This window comes from Panthera pardus, unplaced genomic scaffold (assembly GCF_024362965.1).
Source record: "Panthera pardus isolate Hobbes unplaced genomic scaffold, ASM2436296v1 HiC_scaffold_17, whole genome shotgun sequence".
Taxonomy (NCBI): Eukaryota; Metazoa; Chordata; class Mammalia; order Carnivora; family Felidae; genus Panthera; species Panthera pardus.
This window is the reverse complement of record NW_026526732.1, coordinates 40,963,794-40,987,907: the sequence shown is the minus strand read 5'-3', so window position 1 is coordinate 40,987,907 and position 24,114 is coordinate 40,963,794. Positions and strand designations below refer to the sequence as shown.

Below are 24,114 nucleotides of genomic sequence, written 5' to 3'. Positions count from 1 at the left end.
GCTGAGTGACGTTGAGCATTTTTCCATGTGTCTGTTAGCCATCTGGATATCTTCTTTGGAAAAGTGTCCATTCATGTTTTCTGCCCATTTTTTCACTGGATTATTTGTTTTTTGGGTGTTGAGTTTGATACGTTCTTTATAGATTTTATATACCAGCCCTTTATCTGATGTGGCATTTACACATATCTTCTCCATTCTGTATACTGCCTTTTAGTTTTGTTGATTGTTTCTTTTGCAGTGCAGAAACTTTACCTTGATGAGGTCCCAATAGTTCATTTTTGCTTTTGTTTCCCTTGTTTCCAGAGACATGTCTAGTAAGAAGTTGCAGTGGCTGAGTTCAAAGAGGTTGCTGTCTGTTTTCTCCTCTAGAATTTTGATGGTTCCCTATTTCACATTTAGGTCTTTCATCCTTTTTGAACTTATTTTTGTGTACAGTATAAGAAAGTGGTCCAGTTTCATTCTTCTGCATATCACTGTCCAGTTTTCCCAGCACCATTTGCTGAAGAGACTATTTTTTTCCATTGGATACTCTTTCTTTGTTTTTTAAAAATAATTAATTAATTATTTTTAAAATTTACATCCAATTTAGTTACCATAGAGTGCAACAATGATTTCAGGAGTAGATTCCTTAATGCCCCTTACCCAGGTAGCCCATCCCCCCCTTCCACAACACCTCCAGCAACCCTGTTGGTTCTCTATATTTAAGAGTCTCTTATGTTTTGTCCCCCTCCCTGTTTTTATATTATTTTTGCTCCCTTCCCTTTTGTTCATCTGTTTTGTATCTTAAATTCCTCATATGAGTGAAGTCATATGATATTTGTCTTTCACTGACTAATTTGGCTTAGCATAATACCCTCCAGTTCCATTCACGTAGTTGCAAATGGGAAGATTTCATTCTTTTTGATTGCCAAGTAATGCTCCATTGTATATATATACGACGTCTTCTTTATCCATTCATCCATCGATGGACATTTGGGCTCTATCCATACTTTGGTTATTGTCAATAGTGCGGCTATAAACCTTGGGGTACATGTACCCCTTTGAAACAGCACACCTGTACCCATTGGATAAATACCTAGTAGTGCAACTGCTGGGTTGTAGGGTAGTTCTATTTTTAATTTTTTGAGAAAACTCCATACTGTTCCCCAAAGTGGCTGCACCAGTTTGCACTCCCACCAGCAGTGCAAGAGATCCTCTTTCTCTGTATCCTCGCCAACATCTGTTGTTGCCTGAGTTGTTAATGTTAGCCATTCTGACATGTGTGAGGTGGTATTCCATTGTGGTTTTGATTTGTATTTGCCTGATCATCAGTGATGTTGAGCATTTTTCCATGTGTTTGTTAGCCATCTGGATATCTTCTTTGGAAAAATGTCTATTCATGTCTTTTGCCCATTTCTTCACTGTATTATTTGTTTTTTGGGTGTTGAGTTTGATAAGTTCTATATAGATTTCAGATACTAACCCTTTATCTGATGTGTCATTTGCAAATATCTTCTCCACTCTGTGCTCTCCCTGATTGACAATCAAGCACCCCTACTTTATCTCCAGCTTCTGTCCACTCCTCGCTTCTACACTGTCTGTGACCAAAATGTCAGGCTGTCAGGTTTTATTTGAGTTTTGAGTTTTATTTCAGATAAGGCTGTGTTTCCCAACCCCTCACTTAGGAGGGACTGTGGCTTTGACCTGCTCAGACCCTCTGGGGGAGGGTCTTGCTGAGCAATGACTGTGTGTTGGCCCACCCCCAGGAATGTTCAAGAGACTGTGCTGCTCCCAATGCCCAGAGACTGTGGCGAGATGCCAGTCTGCCCCAGAAAAAGTTTGTGTGATCGTGTAGCAGCAGGGTTTCAGGGATTATGGCAAATCACAACACGCATCTGGCTCCAGGCTTCACACTTAATGTCCTTGTTCCAACACCAGTGAATGTGGTTGTTCTCTAGGGTCCCCTGGGACCTTTGCCTGTGGGGAGGCCACACAGCCTCTATCAAATGTCCTCCCAGCAGGGAAACCACTGTTCCCTGTGTGGCCCTCAGGACCCCTCAGACCTTGCTCTTTGCTGCTGGGGATTCACCCTTCCCACCAGAGCACCACCAGGTATCGAGCTGCGGGTTTCAAACTCTGCACTCCCCATGTTTATAGAGTCTTAATGGAATTTAAACCCTCTCCTTTCTCCTTTCTTCCTTTTTAGTTCAGTCCCTGTGGCTGTTTCCACTTTTCCACTTTCTCTCCAGATGTTTTTGTTGCAGGATGCTTTTCCCATACTCTTCCCCCATCTCCATCCTCTCCCCGCATGCAAAAACAGTTCCCTCCCCTCTGCAACTTCTCTCTTCCTCAGTTCACCTCTCTGCCCCATGTATCTGCTGAGTTCTGTGGTTGTGCATATTTTTGTGTTAATCCTCAAACCAGTTTTCTAGGTGTGCAGGATGGTTTAGTGTTGATCTGGCTGCATTTCAGGGATGAGAGATGCAAAAAATACTTCCAAGCTATTCTGCCATTTGGGCCCTGACTCCCCATTGGATACTCCTTCTTGCTTTGTTGTGGATTAGTTGGCCATACATTTGTGGGTCCATTTCTTGTTTCTCTATTCTGTTCACTCTTCACAGTTGACATGATACTCTACATGGAACACCTGAAAGACTCCACCAAAAACTGCTGGAACTGATACAAGAATTCATCACACTTGATCTTAGCCAAAAGGCCTAGAAGCGATAATACAAGAATTCATCAATATCGCAGAATATAAAATCAATGTACAGAAATCAGTTGCATTTCTATATACCATAAATGAAGCAGCAGAAAGAGAAATCAGGGAATTAATTCCATTTAAAATTGCACTAAAACCCATAAGATACATAGGAATAAACTTAACTATAGGGGTAAAAGATCTGTACCCTGAAAACGATAGAAAACTTATAAAAGAAATTGAAGAAGATACATAGAAATGGAAAAACATTCCATTCTCATGGATTGGAAAAACAAATACTGTTAAAATGTCTGTACTACCCAAAGCAATCTATGCATTCAGTTAATCCCTATCAAAATAACACCAACATTCTTCACTGAACTAGAACAAACAATCCTAAAATTTGTATGGAGCCAGAATAGATCCTGAATAGCCAAAGTAATGTTGAAAAAGAAAACCAAAACTGGGAGCATCACAATTTCAGACTTCAAGCTGTATTACAAAACTGTAATCATCAAGATAGTATGGTACTGGCACAAAAACAGATAAATGTTTATTTATCTTTCGATAGAGAGAAAGTATGAGCAAGTATTTTTCTTTCATAGAGAGCAAGTATGAGCAAGGGAGGGGCAGAGAGATAGAGAGAGAGAGAGAGAGAGAGAGAGAGAGAGAGAAAATCCTAGGCAGGCTCCATGCTAAGCATGGAGCTCCAACGTGGAGCTCAATCCCACAACCAAGAGATCATGACCTGAGCTGAAATCAAGAGTCAGATACTTAACCAACTGAGTCACCCAGATGCTCTGTAGGAATTTCATAGCTAGAGAGAAGTCAATGCTTGATTTCCAATCTTCAAAGGACAGGTTTACTCTTTTGTTAGATGTTAATGCAGTTGGTGATTTTAAGTTTAAACTAATGTTTATTTACCATTCTGAAATCCTAGGGCCCTTTGTAATTATGCTAAATCTACTCTGCCTGTGCTTTGTAAAGCCTGGATAACATTACATCTGTTTACATGATTTACTAAATTTTTGAAGCCTGCTCTTGGGAACTATTTTTCAGAAAAACAGACAAATTTTCTGGTCACCCAATAGGTCTGATATAGATGTACAATGATATTCATGTTATTTTCATGCCCACTAACACATAATCTATTCTGCAATCCATGTATCAAGGAGCCATTTTAACTTTCAAGTCTTACTTAAGATGTACATTTTGGAAGGCTATAGCTCCCATAGATAGTAATTCCTGTGATGGATCTGGACAAAATAAATTGAAAACCTTTGGAAAGTATTCATAGTTATAGATGTCACTAAGAACATTCATGTGTCATGGAAAAAGGTAAAAATAACATCAACAGAAGTTTGGAAAAACTTTATTTAAACCCTCATGGATGACTTAAAGAGGTTTAAGACTTCAGTGGAGGAAGTAACCTGCAGATGTGGTGGAAATAGCAAAAGAAATAAAATTAGAAGTGGACCCTGAAGATGTAACTGAAATCTTGCAATCTCATGATGAAACTTGAACAGATAAGGAGGTGTTTCTTATGAATGAGCAAAAAAATTTTTCTTAAAATGGAATCTTAAGTGAAGTGATTCTGTGAAGATTGTTGAAATGACAACAAAGGATTTAGAATACCACATCAACTTAGCTGATAAAACATCATGAGGGTTTGAAAGGATTGATGCCGATTTTGAAAGGAGTTCTACCATGGATAAAATGCTATCAAACAGCATTTCATGCTGTAGAGAAATTTGTAAAGGAAGAAAATCAATGCAGCAAACGTCATTGCTATCTTATTTTAAGAAATTGCCACAGTGACCTCAATCGTCAGCAACATCCACCCTGATCGGTTAGTAGCCATCAACTTTGAGACAAGACCCTCCACCATCAAAAAAGATTACAACTCCCTGAAAGCTCAGATGATCGTTAGCATTTTTTTAAACAAGAAAGTATTTTTAAATTAATGTATATACATTGTTTTTTGTATTACTACTGTATACTTTGTAGACTACAGTATAGTATAAACATAACTTTTCTATGCTTTAGGAAACCAAAAATTCATCTGATACACTTTATTGCAATATTCACTTTATTGCAGTGGTCTGGAAACAGAGTATCTCCTAGGTATATCTATATAAAGAAATTATGTCCTCATTAAATGTAAACTAAAGCATTATACTTTTGATTATTAGCTTGATTTAGATACTTTAAAGATATCTTTATACATCTAGGAATTGGCCCGGTAACCAAAGAAAAAAAATCTTTCAGTGTGTTTCAAAATTTTTCTCTCCATTTCAAATGGGTTGCCCACCTCTTGACTCAAGGTAGTACCACAGAAATTAAACTACAGAAAATGTAATTGTGTTGTGGTCTCATATTCTGTAGGAAACATTCCATTTCACGTAAAATATGCTATTTTATGCCATGTCATATAAAATGTTGAAGCACAATTTTTATCATTTCTCAAAATGTGCTCTAAATAATCATCACACTAAATATGCTTTATTTATTTTTTTGTTTTAATATTGTGTTATAGTAAAATGTGATAGAAAATAAGCCATGAGATGAATGACATTTACCAATTCCCACTCAACTAGCTAAGAGTTTGTAGTTAAAAGTAAAAAATACATTTTTAAATTGGACTTATAATAGCAAATTTCAGTAGGATGGATATCAACAACATGGATTAAAGTTATTTTAAGCCTTTTCCTTTCGAACAGCTTTTACATGGCTAAGCAGTCTAGCTAAGTCATTTTAGATATGCATATGATAAATTTCTTTCTTACTAGGCAGGGATTATAAGCTCTAACAGAATTAAATAAAATGGAATATGAATGGGATTTATCATATATTTCAGGCAAATATTCTTTTGAACTAAGGAGAACTAAAGACTATTTCACATCAAAGGTACAATTGAAAAGCTGAGAGTGAGTGTTAATGATGTGAATCATGATCTTTTGATTTCTTTAAAATATTTCTCATATTGCTTAAATCTCAAAATGAAATTAAAATTTAGTATTATCTCCAGAGATCTGAAATGTAGATATCAGATTTTTGTTATTCAGAATGACAATTAGAAAATCTTTACCTAATATTATCACATTTCTGTAAGTAACAGTTACAAATGAAAATTTCTTCCCCATTGTTCAAAAAAGTATGTTTAGCTTCCTCATCCACGCTGAACCTTTATTTGAAAAGAAACAAGTTACTACTAATTATAAAAGTCTGTGTATTTCAGTCATCCAAAACCTTAGCAAATTGATATTAACAATGGAGTACTGCCATTTAGAACTTTCAATTTAATTCAGTTTATTTTCTTGTTTTAAAAATATTTAATTTAAAAATCTTTTGAAATTAATGCTATTCTGGTTCTAAGAGGAATATGGCATCCAATTTTGGCTACTTCCTGGAAACTATATAGGTCAACAAAGAACCAAACAAATGAACAAATAAAAAAAAATCCAAAAATCATGCATCTTCAGCAAAACTTGGAAAAAAAAACAAATTAAAAGACATGGAAACTCAAAACTGTATTTAAGTGTAGTCAAAATAAGTGAGATCAACAAAAACTGTTGCACTGTTTGGGTAGTCGCAAACAGTGCATGCAAGAATCAGACTGTGGAAGAGCCTAACATTGGCAGATCTCAAAATCCAACAGTGAACATTCATTTTCGTAAAGAGATAGTCTCATCCTGAATTTTAGTGTTGCTCTCAGCAACACTGAGCCTTCAGAAGGAGTGATAAACAAGAGACAGTTTATCTGGAAACAATTTCTCCGTTTCAATTATAAATGCATATATTTTTGAGTCAGAAATCCCTCTTTAATGAATTTAGCCTTATGTAAAGAAATCAAAAAGCAGGTGCAGCAGCTATGTATCAAGAGGTCAATATCCTAGAGAAAGAGGGAAGTACAATGAGGACAGGTCTATCTTCACTTCTGCTTTGTACCTTATGGGGGCTTTGACAAGTCACATCATGAGGAATAAGAATAATGATATATGACTACATACCCACTAGAAGTTAAAATTAACAAACCTGTCAATAGCAAGCATTAGTAAGAATTTGGGAATCCTGTCCTCTGTTGTTGGAGTGCAAATTGTTACAAACAGGTAGAAAATTGTTAAGAATTATCCACTAAAGACGAACATTTGCATACTCTATCAGCCAATAATTCACCTCTGAGATATAAGGCCTTCACCTTCCCATGCACACATATATACAGTATGAAAAACTAACAAGAATTTCTATAGTAGTGCTTTATAAAGAAAGAGAACTGGAGATATTGCAAATATCCACCCACAATAGAATATATAAATAAATGATTCAGTATACACAAACTTGAATACTATAAAACAATGAAAAGAATAAACTACTTCTACATGCAACAAAATGAATCAGTCTGGCCTGTGTAGTCTTAATTACACAGAATATATATTAGACACAAAAATATGTAATTTACGATCTCATTCATAAGAGGTCAAAACAGAACAATTACTTGGTAGTCGAAGTTAGAGTAGTAGTTATCCAAGGGGTACTGACTGGGTATGACATGAATGAGACTTCTGGAGGGCTATTTATGTTCTATATGTTGACCTAGGTGATGGCTTCATAAATGCACCTAGCTCTCCACTTGAGAAGTGTGCATGAAATAAATGCTCTCATATCTGCTGTCTATATATGTTTATCAATAGGGAAGCTGTGTATGTACTAGAATAAAGAAATAATGTAGGATACATTGTTAAGTGAAGAAAGGAAGGTGCAGGATGATGTTTATGATATGCAATGTTTGCGTAAGAGAAGTAACAAAATGAGAATACACGTTTGTTTTCATTTGAATTTGCATAGGATGGACATATAAAAATCTATAAATGTGATTCATTTCTAGAAGTAAAGGAGTGGATGTGGAACTGAGGCAACAAGGATGGGATGAGACGACACTTTCCATGTACACCTTTAATACCATTTGACTTTGGACAAGGTTAATATATTCTCAATTTTAAAGATATTTTTTCACGCATGCATGTTTCAAACATAAAAATAGTTGAATTATTTATTTGCTACATTTGTTCCTCAAAATTTCTCGAATTCAGAGTTGTCTTTTCTTTTCTATAAAATATTCTCTTCTTTGTAGAGAATGCACCTTCCATTTAGATCATCCCAATACTGTCCCTAATGGCATCAAATATATACAAATGTACAAACGATTTGTCATTGAGTTCTGAATGTCACAGAGAAAGAGAGATGCTTCTTCCCCAAGCAAGGACATACACTGTTTTGAGATAAAACACTTGGCATTTATTTGGGCACTGCCTTCACTAACTTACATTGCTAAAACACCTTCATACCTTCTACTGAATTCCAATTCCACGGCTGTGTCTCTATTGGGGGTTCATGAGTCACTTGGTGTTCCATCTCAGATTTCCATTCCGAGTACCACTTTTTAACAGACATGTTACAAGCTTTGTGTGTTCTCATTCAGTCATTTTGCCATTGATTTATAGCAATTCCATAAAAATGACACAAGGTTGTGGATTTTTCTAAAGCAAAATTATTTTTGCCAATGGCAATATTCTCGTTTTTGTGTTTGGCTTATGCAGGTCTGACTTTCATTTCCTGCTTTGGCTTATGCCATTTAGCAACACTCAGTCTTCAGTGTCGGGCATAGCTGAACCATTTAGTAACAAAACTGGAAGGGAATTTGAAAGGTGTTAACAATAATATTCCTTTACACAGTGCTTCCCCATACTTTCCTCACCAAGGATGAATGTCCTGTGCCACATGAACTTTTATTTTATTTGGAGCTAAAAAAAATGAGGAACAGGGAAGATAAGTGACCAGAGGTACTCCTAGAGTTAGAATCTCATCTCTGGTCGGAAGGCCACTAGTCCATTGGGCTCTACCCCAGCACACTTATTCTGGAAACACATCTGGCCTGGCAACTCTGCTCAGAGGCATCAAGTATACCCCTGTTAAGTTTTTAAAGAGAGATGTGGATGTAGAAGGAAAACAAGTAAAATAGCACTAATGACTTGATACAAACAGTTCTTGATAAAAGTCTACCATGGAGCGTGGATATAGGAATGGGTAATCTTGCAAAGTGCACATGGCCAGGAACTGAATGTGGCTGTGTAAGAAACCAAGGATTTCCTTCTTTGCTATTACTGTTTGCTAACATGCACTTCTTACTGGAAATTGTATGACTTAATATTAATAAACACTAATTCACTTCGTTATTTATTCTGAGCTTTCCTTTAGAGTCTAAGTGTGTTTTGATAAGCATATATTTTTATTTTAACTCACATCTTTGGATGAGTTGTGATTAATATAAAGACAGTTGTTCTTTGTTTTCTTTTTATTTGGGGTACATATTTGGGGCCTTTCAGCGACTGTTTTTGCAGATATGGGAAAATAAAGCTATTTAGTTTTATATGCAAGAGAAAACATCTACAAGAACGTCTAAATGTTTTATGGGCATACATGATTAACAAGGGGACAAGGCACAGGGTAGCAGTAGTAAAAGCCTGAAAGAAGTAGAGAAATGTCGTCAGGTGTCTGGAAAGCTTTCTGTCATCAGCTTTCTGGAAGGCTGTGCTGAGTTTCCATGCTGTAATGAATTTGCAAATTACAGAGGTAAGCTTATAATGATGGAGACATTATATGGATTCACACAGAGTAGAGAATACACAGTGGATTAGAAAATAGAACCCTTGAGTTTTTGGTTTAGTTTTGCTACTAACTAGCAATGTGATCCTGGAATGTCACCTAACCTCTCTGAAATTCCTTTTATATATCTCTAAGGCAGGTGAATGTGAATCACTCTTGAGGTCCTTTACAGCTCTCATGTTGGAAAAAGCAAGTCTTTCCACATGGGGTTACATATCTGACACTGATTATAATTCAAAAAATGGATTTTGAGATGCTGGATAAATCAGCCAAGTTTTGTAATGACACATTGAGGATGTAGTTAAAAGCATTTAGGAACCGGCAGACCAATGTTCTAGGCCAAGCTTTGAAGCAGTCAGTGACTTTGAGCAAATTTATGCATTTCTCTAGGGATTAGGTTTATTTTTCTCTATGTGCCAATTGAACTAGATGGTCCCTGAGTTTTCTATCAGTAATAACATTCATTATTCTCTTTGCCTTTTTCCAGTATAATAACTCAAGGAAACACAGTTTTAATTTCCAAAAATTTCTATGAGGAGTTTTTACAGGGATATACCAGAATGAATCAATATATAGGTGCTTTTCATTGGAATTATTCTGAAAAAGACTTGTCCCTTTTGAATGATTATTTATCATATTTTATGAAAACTAAACATAAATAAAAACCTTACATAGTTATCAATTTTCTTTTAGTTTTTTAATGTTTATTTATTTATTTTGAGAGAGAGATATAGCATGAGCAGGAGAAGGGGCAGAGAGAGAGAGAGAATCTCAGGTAGGCTCCACACAGTCAGTGCACAGCCTGATGCGGGGCTCAAGCTCACAAACTGTAAGATCATGACCTGAGCTGAAATCAAGAGTCAGATACTTAACCTAATGAACTACCCAGGTACCCCATAATTATCAATTTTCTACAGATCTTCATCTATTAAGAGAAGTGAAGTGTGGGAGAGAGTGTGTATCTCATACCATTTGGACAAAATGGAGAACTAAAACAATTATTAAATGCTTACATATTTATGACCAAATGACATGAATTGTGAGTTCCCTATTAAAGACAAAAACTTTTAATCCAACCATTTATCTTTTCCTTTTAAAATGTAAAGCACAAACTTGAAGGACTAGAAACACTTTATTTGATGGAACCATACAAACAGATGAGAGTTTAGTTAGTATTTTTGAAGTGCTATCATCATTGTAACTTTAAGCAGATAAACTTTAATTATTATTAACATTGTTTACATCTTAACTGGTTTGTTTAAACTCCAATTACAATAAATTGGCATATTTTACTTTTTATTAACTAGTTTTTATGACAATGAAAGATGCAATGATGCAATGTAGAAAAGCATTCGGAGGAAAAATTAGTGCTACATCCAAAGTATTATTTCAGAAATTTATTTTGACATCATATTCATATTAAGATATGTTGTCAGTGTCCACAGTACATCTGTGAGGTATCAGGTTGTTTGTCTTGAAATCCCTATTTAACACATAGGAAAACAAGCACAGTATATTTAGTAAATTTTCCAAGGGCACACATTGTGTCAAGATAGCACTGGGAACAGAATTTATTTCTGGTATTTTTCTTACATAGTCCAGTGCCTAACATAGTGTCCTAGAAAGAGTAAGTACTTAATACATAGTCATTGAATGAAAGAATGGATAAATCATTCTATGAAATCTAAACAACTGTCATATTTGCTCTCTATTCCCTTCTTCATTAAATTGAAGAAGCGGTAGGAGCAGTTGAGCAATAAACTTTACCAACTGTCCCCTCCACAAGTTTCCATTGCTACATGAAGAAGCTTTGCAAGATGATACCATCTGGTCAGTCCTGAAGTTATACACTCTAGGTCCCCCCAAAAGAGTGTCATTAATCTTGGTTCATTATAATGTTGGCTTTTGTGGTGTGAGTTAGATCTACCAGCAGGTGCCTGAGACCAACTCTTTTCACCAAAGTCACTGAAAATCCATTATTAATACTGAACGTGTTACTGATGCCCTAGCCTAATATTTTAGTAAATCAGAGTTCTAAATTAGACTTAAAGAACTTGATAGTTGTTGAAAATAAGTCACTTGGCTAGTATTGGCTCTGGCTACCTCAGCAGAGGGTAATTATAATGCCAGAAAGGATAACTTAATTTATTTCCTGAGTTCATTTGTCGTAAGTTGAGTTGCAACTGTAAACACAATTAAGGTCACAGTGGCATGACTTTTAAAGTTGATAGAAAAATGTGGTAAAGAACATAAGTGTTCATATCACCAGAAGACAAAAAGATGACAAAGCCATAATAGTCATTCCCAGTGATCATCAAGTAAGTTAAAAATTGTCATTTGTTCTATTGGTGCTGATAACCACTTAACTAAAAAACAAGTAAGACATCTCATGAAGCACTTATGGTTAAGATATAGTTCTTCAATTTTGATGACATTCATTTATATACATATATATATATTTTTTGAGAAAACCCATTTAACTGTACAGAATGATCCTATTTAAGTGAAAGGAAATGCCTTTGCATTTGTCACCCAAATTTAGTGATTGAACTAAAATTTCATCCAGGTGACATTTTCATTAGGACATAGTCTGGAGAAATCTGAAAATACTACATCTCATTTGCCTTTATGTCAAACAAATGATTCACCAGACCCGCCTAATTGGATGGTATATTTCCACTGGAGTGAATGTCCTAATTATAATTTAAGACAAATCTGAGAGAGAAGGTTTATCAGACATTTCTACCTCATTTTATCATGTCCAAAGTTCAGAGATATTTTGAATTCTGTGTAAAAGAGCATCACAAGGAACTTACAGCACTCTTTGGTGCAACTATTACCCATTCTTAGAGCATTGCCACAACGAAAATAGAAAGAGACATAAGTAAAACTAAACTATTAAACATCAACTTAGTGGGCAAATTGCGTTTAGAGATCCACATCATAAAGAGTAGCTTTTGTATAGGCTCCTGTACTCCTTAAACTGAAAGCATAGTCTGTGTTTTCATGTAAGAATATATCTAACTGAAATCAGGAATTCCATTTTGTAATTGTGTCAGTTATATTTAAAATATCGTTATTAAGGAAACTTTAATTTGTAAGCAACTCTTCAGTGAATAGAAATAGGAAAATATAAGCATCCACACTTAGCAACAAACACAAATAACAGATTCTTGAGCGCCATATCTTTCAACATGTTTGCTTATCATTCAATCCTTTTGCCCACCCTTTCTCTCTAGGCCAGGCAGGAGAGTAAAACATTTTCAGAGAAACTCCCCAGATTCATGATTTTAACTGCCTACGCCACTGCAGACAAACAATAGGTCCTATCGTCGAAGTCTCAAAGCACTTGTAAGGGCCATGCATGTGTATCTATTGTCCTTGTTGCTTTTGTCCTGGAGAACTTCGTTGGCCAGAGCTCTCTCCGGGATGATGCGCAGGAGTGACAGGAAACTGAAATCCATAGCCATTGTATCCATCCAAGTAGACACATTGGAAGAAACTAATGGGGCCTATGGAAGAGAGCATGATAATTTGTTAAAACAAGCAGAACATGAGCAGGAACAAAGGTAAATCACAGCCAGATAATACAATGTATGTGGACGTGGGTTCTTCAGCTAGATAGCCTTGACAGTAACTATCAAGTTAATAAACCTCATTGTGTCTTAGATTCCTCACATGTAAAATCAAGACGATAGCAAAAACCTCATAGAAATGTTGTGGAAATTAAATCAGTAAATATAGGTGAAGCACTTGAAATCTTTCCTGACACATAATAATCCCTTAACAAATGATAATAAAAATTATCTGGCATAGAAAGTCAAAGTACTTACATTATAGGAATCTATTGATGTGCACTGTACTCTGAAAAAATGTTATATAGTTACAGATTTTAAAACATGAGCTTATCTATATGAAAAATAACTGACTTTTCTTATTTCTTTTAATGTTTTTATAAAACCACAGAGAGCCTTGTGGTCTTAGAGTCTTGAGGCTTTCCACTCGCCCTTACTCTCCTGAGATGGCATAGTTACTGTTTTTTAAATTTTGTTTAACATTTATGTTTATTTTAGAGAGAGAGAGACAGCGCATGAGTGGGGTAGGAGGAGAGAGAGAGAGGGAGACACACAAGGTCCAGGCTCTGAACTGTCAGCACAGAGCCCTAAGCAGGGCTGGAACTCACCAACCGCGAGATCATGACCTGAGCCCGGATGCTTCACCGACTGAGCCACCCAGGCACCCGGGGAATACTTTTTACAACAATGCGTCCAGGTAGCCGCTCTGTTGTCAGAGCAGAGAGCAACACAGAAAATGTGTTAAAGCCAAGCAAGGCAGTACAGCGTGGTGGGTAAGGGCATGAGCTCCCAATGCTCCCAGGTAGCAGCTTTGTTAAGAGATGGTGATTCTAACTTCTCCGAACAATCATGGGCACCTACTGACTCTTCAGTGTTTTCTATTTTATCTATTTGCCTTCTGTTAATGAACCACAGAGTTTTTGCCAATGGCCAAGAAAGAGAATGACTGTTGAAGTGACTGCTATGTGGAATATGGTGAAGCTGGCCAAATTCATATCTGGGCTTATGAAATAGAATGAAGCAAAGCAGGGGTATTAAGCAGCTAAAGGAAGCAATAAGGAATTATTCTGATTTCATCTCCCTGGGTGTCAGCTGACTTGAATCACTGGTTTTCAATGATGAAAGTAGTTTGGAGAAATCTTGACTTTGTTCTTTCTTTTCCCCTTCATCTTATCCAGAATTATTTTCTTTTCTGTTGTAGCTTTAAAGACAGGCAGTAACACAATCTGCCCCCACTCCCAAGGTTGTAAGTGCTTGGGGCTTTGACGGGCCACTGCCAAGGATGGCAATAAAGCTAGACTGCACTGGGACAACTGGGTGGCTCAGTCTGTTGAGTGACTGATTTCGGCTCCGGTCATGATCTCACTGTTTGTTCGGTTGGGCTCTCTGCTGTCAATGCCGATCCTGCTTCAGATCCTCTGCCCCGCCCCTCTCTCTGCACCTCCCCTGCTCTCTCTCAAAAATAAATAAACATTAAAAAAAATAGCTGGACTGCATTAAGATGAATGGCAGCATCAGTGCTAAAAGTAGAAGAGTCCAGCAGGGACAGGTTACCTTCCAGCTGAACTGTACTAGACATGGGCACATTTCCGAGCATCTACTTAATTGATGCTGATAGGCTGTTAATGAAAATATCATTACATCTGCAAATGTTAAGGCTTATGTAAAAGGCTCAGGAATATCAGACTGTAGAACTATTTTATAGTAAGATGGAAATAGGAAGTATTGTTTTTCTACAGAAAATGCCCCAATCAAACTTAAAATATTTGATGAGTTTTTTGTTAAAAATATTGAATTGATTCATTTGTTTATTTTAATTTTTTTAATATTTTTAAATGTTTTTATTTATTTTTGAGACAGGGAGAGACAGAGTGTGAATAGCAGAAGGGCAGAGAGAGAGACCCACACAGAATCCAAAGCAGGCTCCAGGCTCTGAGCTGTCAGCACAGAGCCTGATGTGGGGCTTGAACTCACAGACTGTGAGATCATGACCTGAACTGAAGCTGGAAGCTTAACCAACTGAGCCACCCAGGTGCCCCTCATTTGTTTTTAATTAAACTTTTTATTTTGAGATTATTATAGAGTTGTTTGCAGTTGTCAGAAATAATACAGAGCTATTCCCATATACCCTTCACCCAGTTTCCCCACTATGGTGACATCTTTACAAAACTATAGTACAATATTCCAAACAGGAAATTGACCTTGATACAATCCACCTATTCTTTTGAATTATATTTTAATATTTATTTATAAAATAAAGACTTCAACTGTTTATGTGACATAGCCACAAATTTTTACCAGTAGGTTAATAATTGGGAAACTCCTGTTTAAACCAGAAACATGCCCAGATTGACTTTATAGATTTTTGAAATAATAGTGAAAAGTACTGTTTTTCTCAAAACCTGATTATATGAAGGGCTATAATGACTCCCTGTCTTATTTGCTGCAATTGCCTCAACATCTGAAGCAGAGCTTGGAATGTAGTAGGCACTTAATATTTGCTCAGTGAATCAAGTATTAATACGGAGTAGGAGTCATTTGCTGTTGCGGTGGGCATTTTAGTAACTTCCTGCAGAAATACCTTTAAGAAGCAGTTAGAATCCAGAGAACATTATTGATTTCATTTCTTCAGATAAATGTCTATTCTTTAAAAGCATTAAGTGAAACGAACTTCAGTCATACCTATTTCAAACATTGCTTCTTTTAGTCTGTCCAGCAATGACTGTAATGCAAATGCGAATCCAAAATGTATCGCTTTACCATTTGAAGAAAAATATCTAATTTGGAAATATCAGAAGGATGAGAATCTTGGACATTGAATTTTGTAACTGCACATGAATGTTGATTGCATTCTACAATCAACGATCCAAAGACTATTAAGAGCCTGCCACATATCTAGAAAAACCAAAAAGAACTTTCAATCTTAAAAGAAGCGAGTTTCTAAGCAATTGAATTGCTGAGTCTTATTTCTACATTTTTTTTCTCTTTGATATAAGAAAGTTCAGCATATCACTTCAGCTGTCTGATTATAAAGCAGACAGTAACACATATTGAAGCACAAGTTTAGTGAGAGTGCACAGGATCAGAGCTGTGTAGAATGGTCTGCGATAAATGCCACTTCAGTCATTACTTTGTAATTCTTCCAAATACGTGCCTCTTGCCTGACACAAAAAGTGGTGGGCTTATTTTTGAAATATAAATGACCTACTTTAATGTTATTCATCATGTCTGTGCTAAAAATCTTTTTCTTCTCATACTGGTCTTCTTAAGGGTCTAAAGTGCCGGCTTATACTTCTACCTTTAATATAGAATGACTTCATAGTTTTAAAGTAATTATAAACTTACTTTTTTGCTTCTTTGTGGAATACACATCTTCAGCTTCTGGTGTATACAAAAATATGAAAGTAAATAATTTGTACATTCACAGCTATTAGACAAATATGTAGCTATTAGACTAAAAATGTCTAAACGGTTGCACAATATGAAAGAAACAGGAGCTAATTCCCTCTTTATAATATATTCTAGGTTCTTATTCAGATTCTATTCAATCTCTCACCCTAAAATTGATAGCTAAGAGCCAGTAGCAGAAGAGGAGCCAGTGGAAGAAAAGAATGTGGTGTTCAATATGTACTTGTTCAAACAGGAACACTGGTCCTGATGTGTTGGATGTTGGTGGGTGAGTGCTAGCAGATGCACATATTCTTTTTCTTAGAAGAGGTCTTTAATGTTTAAAGTTATAACATGTAAGAGTGAGTGGGCTAAATAATGAATATTTCAAAGTAATTCTAAATTAAAAAAAAAATTTAAGGTTTATTTATTTTTGAGAAAGAGAGACAGAGAGACAGAGTGCAGAGAGAGGGAGACACAGAATCCGAAGCAAACTCCAGGCTCTGAGCTGCCAGCACAGAGCCCGACACAGGACTCAGGCTCACAAACCATGAGATCATGACCTGAGCCAAAGTCATATGCCTAACTGACTGAGCCAGCCAGCCTCCCCAAAGTAATTCTAAATGTTTGAGGGACTTAAGTTTTTAATAATCATCTTTGCCATGAAAGAATGTCAGCAGACTGGTGTCCTGTATTAGTCCCTTTTCTCATCTGGCTCATGGATTTCTCTACTGTAGTGATACGTGCCATGTATTTATCTAGTGATGGATAAATTGAAGCTATCTAGTTGAACCCCTTTATCTAGTGTTCACATTAACTGGTGTTCACATTTGGGCTTTGGGGGGTTTCTTGTAAAACCCTGAAAGGTAACAAAGATGTGAATGCATGTGTCTTTCATCAAAAGTTAGGTTTTAGATTTCATCAAATTCTAAATATGTTCAAAGACCTTTCTTCTCAAAGTGTGATCCATATTCCAAGAGTTTCACTGTTACTTGGAGATTAATATATAAAGGTAGTTCTTAGGCCCCAACCCACATTTATCCCATTTTAAAAAGATTGTCAGATTATTTATGTATAAAATGATTTGAGAAGCAATTGTCCAGAAGTCAAAAACATGTTAAGAGTTATTGTTCTTAATAATTCAAGTTTTCAAAAAAATCTAAAAATTAAGTATTCGAAAACATATCTTAGGACAAGTGTAAATCATTTCCTAAGACTCAGGTGTCCATTTCTTTGTGTCTTTCCTCAAAACACTATTTTCTATACTGGTAATTAATTCTGGGCACTGCTATAGTACATATATTTTCATGGCAAGAACAACTCTTACACAAGCTCTATTGTTTATAGGCAAGTTTGGAAGTATAATAGAAAATATCTATTATATAACATGCCACTCTAGGGACTCTGGAAACCCTTCAGTAAAAAAAATAAAATAAAATCAGTTGAAACTCTTACAATACAAATAAAGAAATTTAGTCCTGAAAAGACTTGCTCAAGATTATGTATCTAGTTGTGATATATTTTTCTGAAGTTTGAGCTTTTCTTTCTTCCTTTTTCCATCTTTCCTTCCTTCCTTCTTCCTTCCATTTCTTCCTCCCTCCCTTCCCTCCTTCTTTCCTTCTTTCCTTCCTTCCTCCCTTCCTTCCTCGAGCCATTGGTGTTAGTATAGGCAAATTGTTTTAAAATTTTTTAATAAAAATATGTCAACTTCACCTTTAAACATTTATGTGGTTCTCTTTCTATCAAATAACACCCCCATTCAATTCAAAAATAGTGAAATGATGGTTTTGAAATATTGTTCCTGTAAGCAATTGGACAATAAATGCATCTAATATTTACTTTTAAATAAACCAGTGTCTAACTAGTGCCTTCAACATGTGAAGATATGCATATTTTTTCCAAATAATGTAAAAAAGCGGTTTGTCTATAAAATGGGTCTGCCATCTAAATATTACTTAGGAAAAGCTAAAGACTAAATCAAGAATAGTTAAATAAAACAGACAAAACATCATAGCCTTAAGAGAAAACTCCTAAATAGACTGAAGACAACAAGTTCACCTTCAGCTTTCTTTGAAGCCGGTACATCTTCCAGATCTTCTCCTAGAGAGTAAAGAAAGGACACATCAATCCATGGTCTATTTTCCAGCTTTCCCAAAGAAGAAATTTTGTATTTAAGGTTTTTGAATCATAAGATCTATTACTCTGCGAACTCAGCATTTAGTGTCTCTATGAACAAGAACTTCCTGACAGACAAGGCAACTTCTCTGACTTGGGGAGAGGGTGGGGGGCAATGGATACCGTATCAGGCTGTGGTTAGGGCTGACAAAAGCTGGCTATGATAAGAAGGACCTGCAGTGACGCTCCCAAATGTGGCTCTCCTCTCTGACTCCTAACACTCCTTCCCCAAACTACCAACACTTCTGGAATTTAGGACATTGGAGATAAATACATAAGCTAGATCCTGAGAAAAATATCCGCCAGCATATTTTATTAGTGGACTGATTAGATTTTAGTCTTTTGATGGATAATTGTAGAGGCAATTAAAAGACACTTTAAGTTGAACCAAAGCTCAAATACACAATGACTCTTAGCTTACATTATGTAAATTACTTGCTATTTGGTGTACAGGCACATGTGGAATAATGTGGAAGATTTTTAAGTCAGAGATAATTCTAAGAAAATATAATTAAATGATCTTTAAATGTTCACATCAGTTTTTTAGCATTCTTAATGATCTGAAAGAGGGTCGGTTTTCTATTATTTATTCAGATTTTGCATACCAGCTGCTCACTAATAAATAGAAAAGGGGTAAAATAGGTCAGTATGCAAATTTTCTCTAATAAGAAAGAAATGTGACCTTTAGAAAGAGATGTTATTATGTAAAAGAACAAAATGGGAAAAAAGAAAATTACGACCACTTTTTTGCAGCAAATATTTTTAAACTACTTACAAATTTTAATTTTTTAATTAGCAACTTTGGTGAAAAAATTCTCATCAGGACTCGGAGGCCAAGACTGAGACCCCAAAACAGCTGTTTGTTTGTTTTTTTCCTTGTCAGGCTGGAGCAGAGTTTGAACCAGGAAAGAACCTCTCCAGCTCTGGCCATAATTTACTCTCTACATCTGGGTCTCAGGTAAATTGGTTGCAAACTGGCTTCACTTCATCCAAGGACCTAGTTCAGGGCATCCGTGGCTTCCTTGTGTTGAGCGTCCCTTGCTCCTGATGTTGGCAGTGTCACTTAACTGTGGACTGGAGCATCCATTTGGGCTGGAGCAGTGAGTTACTAAAATTTCACCCTGATTAGTTTAGAAATATTTAAATACAAGCTTAACTCGGTTAAATGCTGGATTAAATGACCATGGTCTGAAATTGCTCTGTTAGCTGCCATGAATAAAGAAAAGGCATAAATGGGTACATGATATTTTGAAGTAACTTAACTATATTTTTAAAATGATGTCAGAGTTCTTAAAAGAACCAAATGATAGTTACACTTTCATTGTGTAGCAAGAATCTGCTAATTTTTATGGAGGATGTTTATAAAAGTAAACTAATGCAAGGTTCTTGTACACAAGTAATACAGATTTTATTTTTGAGGATTATAGCACACATAAGCCTAAGATGTTTATGCTCTGGATTCATTTGTTATCCCTGGAGAAATAAATATGGGTAGAATAAAAACCTGAGCTGCTTCTCTTTTCCAAATTCTGTATTCTGACCCAGCATAAACTAGCTACGTGATAAAAGCTGGCAAGAAGTGAGTCATATGTCAATTGCTCAAGCTAACCGGGAGAACAGAGGCACCAGAAGGTAAACCGCAAGCCTAGGGCAGTTGCTATAGAGATGCAGTCTCTGTGTAAGCAACTTAACAGCAACAGAAATTTACTGAACTAGGAATAATGAATGTACCGCAATTGTCACTGCTCAGAATACAAAAAAGAAATAACACACTTACAATCCATTTACTTGTATAACTTGTGCATTGATTAGGTGAGTGGTGGTTTGGATAAAACAAATACTTGACTCTAAAAAGGTATAATAATTACCATAAAAGATGTATCAACATGTACCAATGGACTTTTAAGAAAACATTTTATGAAGGAAGTTTAATTTATTTTTTATTTTTATTTTTTTCCTTGGAAGGTTTATCTGAAGAAATACACTTAAGATCAGATGTAGAAGAAATAAAGAAATAGCGATATATAATAGCCACACCCAATTTTGGAATCAAATAGGACAGATGTTTCAATTTCTTGCTAAGTTTGCACAAGAATAAGGAATGTGATGTTTTACTTTTGTCAGTTTTTAGGGTCACGTCAGTGCAGATATCCCACTCTAGTCGGAAGAATAAACAATTCAAGATGCTAAAAGTGAATACTTTGATATTTGTTGCCTTAGAGTTCTCTAAGCTGAACAGTGCAATCTCCAAGCCAAACAGGGATGACAAACGTTCCTAAGCCTAAGGACAATGACTGGAAAGCAGAATCAGATGATTTAGAGGCCTTGGGATTCTGTGATAATCTGAGTGTACCTGCATCTTATTTGTGAAAAGGAAGGGAAGGAAGAATTATCCACAACTCATCACTGGAACATCATAGCTATTAGAACATCGATTTTTAAAAAGTGATTTGTATACTTTGTATAATTTTAGAACACAATGAATTTTATTTTCTGCATATGTCCCTTAGTAAACAGTATCTTTTCATTAAAAAAGGAAGTCTAATTTAAAATCGGTCCTTTGAGGGTGCCTGGGTGGCTCAGTAGCCCAACTTCAGCCAACTTCAGCCCAAGCTGAACGTCCAACTTCAGCCCAAGTCATGATCTCACGAGTCCTGCACTGTCAGCACTGAGCCTGGAGCCTGTTTCAGATTCTGTCTGCCCCTCCCCACCTGGTGCTCTGTTGCTGTCTGTCTCTCTCTCAAAAATAAATAAAATAGAATGGGTCCTTAATATAGAGGGAAATATGGCCGAGGGAGATGGCAAGTTTCAAGTGAAGGCAATCATATGAAGAAAGACTAGATATAGCAAAGAACAGAAGAGATTCAAGGAGCAGATGGAATTTTGAGGAGGGCAGGAGAAGTGCATCTGCAAAGGTTAGAAAATGTTATTTATCATGTGGAAAGATAGATGTCAGGCTGAGCATTCTCTACTCAATGTCCTAGCCAGTGAAGGTCATTCAAGAAGGAAATCATGTTCTAATGTACTTTGTAAAAATAACAAGACTAGAATATGAGAGAATGGATTCAGAGAAAGAAATTGGAAATGTATTTTAATAGTCAACATAAAAACAATGATTTCTGCAATTGGAAGTCACTGACAGAGTTGAGTATAAATAAGGCTTCATAGGTACAATTAAATAGGATTGAGTACATGTGAATGAAAGAGATTATATAATAAGGGATACCTTAATGCACTTTTTGAGTTTGGAAGAAAATAGTGGTGCCACTCCCAGCAACAAGGAAATCCTAGGAGGTACTCATTAGCTGGGGGCATCATAGGAAATTTAGTTTTCTTTAGTAGGTGTTCTTATTTTAAATCTCTTATATAGATGGAGCAGAGAAGGGTTAAGTGTTGTCCGAGGTCACAGAATGAATTAAGTGACAGGACTGAACCATGGACCCCAGTCTACTTGGACCAGAACCACTTGAATGAGGATTTATATTTATTTCACACATAGTATAAATGTTATTCCTGTTATGTTCCAGCCACTGTTCTAAACACTTTATAAATGAGAACATATTTCACCACCTTGGAAGTGGGTACTATTCCTATTCCCATTTTGTAGGTAGGAAAATTGAAGGCTAGAGACTCAAGATCCCAGGGCTAATTAGTGGGGAAACCTGGGATTCAGACTCAGGCATTTTGGCTTTAGAGATTGTGTTATTAATCACTGTGCCATTCCACCTCTAGAGGCTGGCCTCCCAAACTCAGTTCTCTCTGATTTCAGAACCTATGCATTATATTGCCAGCTGCATAAACCATGAACTTGTGCAGAGCGGAAAGGAAAGAGTGTCCCTCTTCTAACAACCCATTTTCTTTCTGGTGGGATCAATAGAAGAGTTACTTATCTGTATTTGAAAATGATAATAACAATGAAGATGAAAATATATCTTTTCTGTTTACCTAAACACTGTATTTTAGGTAACATTATTCTAATCAATTAAGAATGAAAATGTTATCCTGACTTTCAAACAGTAGATTTCATCTTTTATTTATACAGAAACTTAGATTCCAAAGGAATCACAAGTATTAATGACTCTGTCCTCTTATCTAAATCAGACTTCTCCACGATAACAGTCATGAACACACGAGAGGTCTTGTCTGTGTGGCTACCATTTCAATCTTTTAAACATGCTGGTGTCAAAGTCTGGCTTTTGTATAACTCTTTTATACTTATGAAATTACAGCTACAGACACAGAGGTTCTTAGCTATCTAAGAAAACAATAAAATGATCATGATAGGCCTAAATTTTGTATTTTCAAGTAGTGCTTGGTTTTTATCATGAAGTAAAGGAACTTCTTCCTTGTCTCAATTCCATAATCTGCTTCATATCATGTAAGTGTCTGTTCCAACACTTAAATTTACGTGTGTGCGTGTATATACATATATATATAATTTTATAAATTTTATAAAATATATAAATATATAAATATGTACACATATATGTACATACATATTTATATATAAATATGTACATATTTATATATGTGTGCATGTGTTATTTAAAAAATTTTTTTTATTAGTTTTTTTTTTATTTTTGAGAGGCAGAGAGAGACAGAGCATGTGTGGGGGACGAGCAGAGAGAGGGAGACACAGAATCGGAAGCACGCTCCAGGCTCTGAGCGGTCAGCCCAGACCCCGATGTGGGGCCTGAACTCACGAAGGTGAGATCATGACGGTAGCCGAAGTCGGACGTTCAACCGACTGAGCCACCCAGGCACCTGTGTGTGTGTGTGTGTGTGTGTGTGTGTGTGTGTGTGTGTTATTTTGTCATCAAGTGTAATGCCCTGAAAAAAAAAATCAGAAATTCTCTTTGTCCTTTGCTTCATAGTTTTTGCTGAGCTCTAAGACTGGTCTCCAGCCATTAATCAAAAACAGAATGAGAGCAGGATGGGACTTTAGGAAAGTTCAGGAGATAAGTCTTTGTCTGCATGGAGTCAAAGGTAGCCTTGGTTCTATGAGGCTGAAAACAGATACAACTTAAAAAGCCAGTATGTTGACAGTAAGGAGACTCATGTGTGTGTGTGTGTGTGTGTGTATGTGTGTGTGTGTGTGTGTGTGTGTGTGTGTGTGTGTTTGTGTGTGTGAGTGTATATAACATTAATACATATGGATATATATATATATATATAGCATCAATATGGACAGTAATTAATATTTGGCTGACAGAAATTCCAAGAACAAAGAAATGTGGAGTTTAGCTGCAGTACCAACAGTTATTATGATGTACAATTACATGTATTTATAAATACATGGATTTAATATATGAATTAACAAATTTTATAGTAAAAATGACAGATTTATCATTCTCAACAAACAATCTTATCTTGGTTCCATTTCTTATTCTCTATAAGGGTGTTCTCAGATTTTTAGTTACAGAAATTTTTAACAATCTTAAAAAATTAAGGACTTCAAAAAACTTTTGTTTATGTGGATTACATCTATTGATAATTAATGTAACAGCAATTACAACAGATATTGTTTTTAAACATAAGGATTCTCAAGCAAACAGCTCTTTGGCTGAAAGAGCGATGACTTTCTCACATGTCATTTAGCCTTTGGAGAATTCCACTGTATGCTCATGAAAAAAC

At 35.9% G+C, this 24,114-nt stretch overlaps 1 protein-coding gene across 1 annotated transcript in view; it reads right to left on the bottom strand.

The window, feature by feature from the left end:
* Nucleotides 1–10,456: 10,456 nt before the first annotated feature.
* TRDN (triadin) overlaps nucleotides 10,457–24,114 on the bottom strand; it is a 388,796-nt gene continuing 375,138 nt past the window's right edge. Inside the window, exons 39-41 of the mRNA XM_053904527.1 lie at nucleotides 18,364–18,405; nucleotides 16,264–16,299; nucleotides 10,457–12,855 (exon numbers count right to left, since the gene is read on the bottom strand). Coding sequence (XP_053760502.1) covers nucleotides 12,716–12,855; nucleotides 16,264–16,299; nucleotides 18,364–18,405 — 218 coding nt within the window. The 3' untranslated portion in view covers nucleotides 10,457–12,715. The remainder of the gene's footprint in view (nucleotides 12,856–16,263; nucleotides 16,300–18,363; nucleotides 18,406–24,114) is intronic.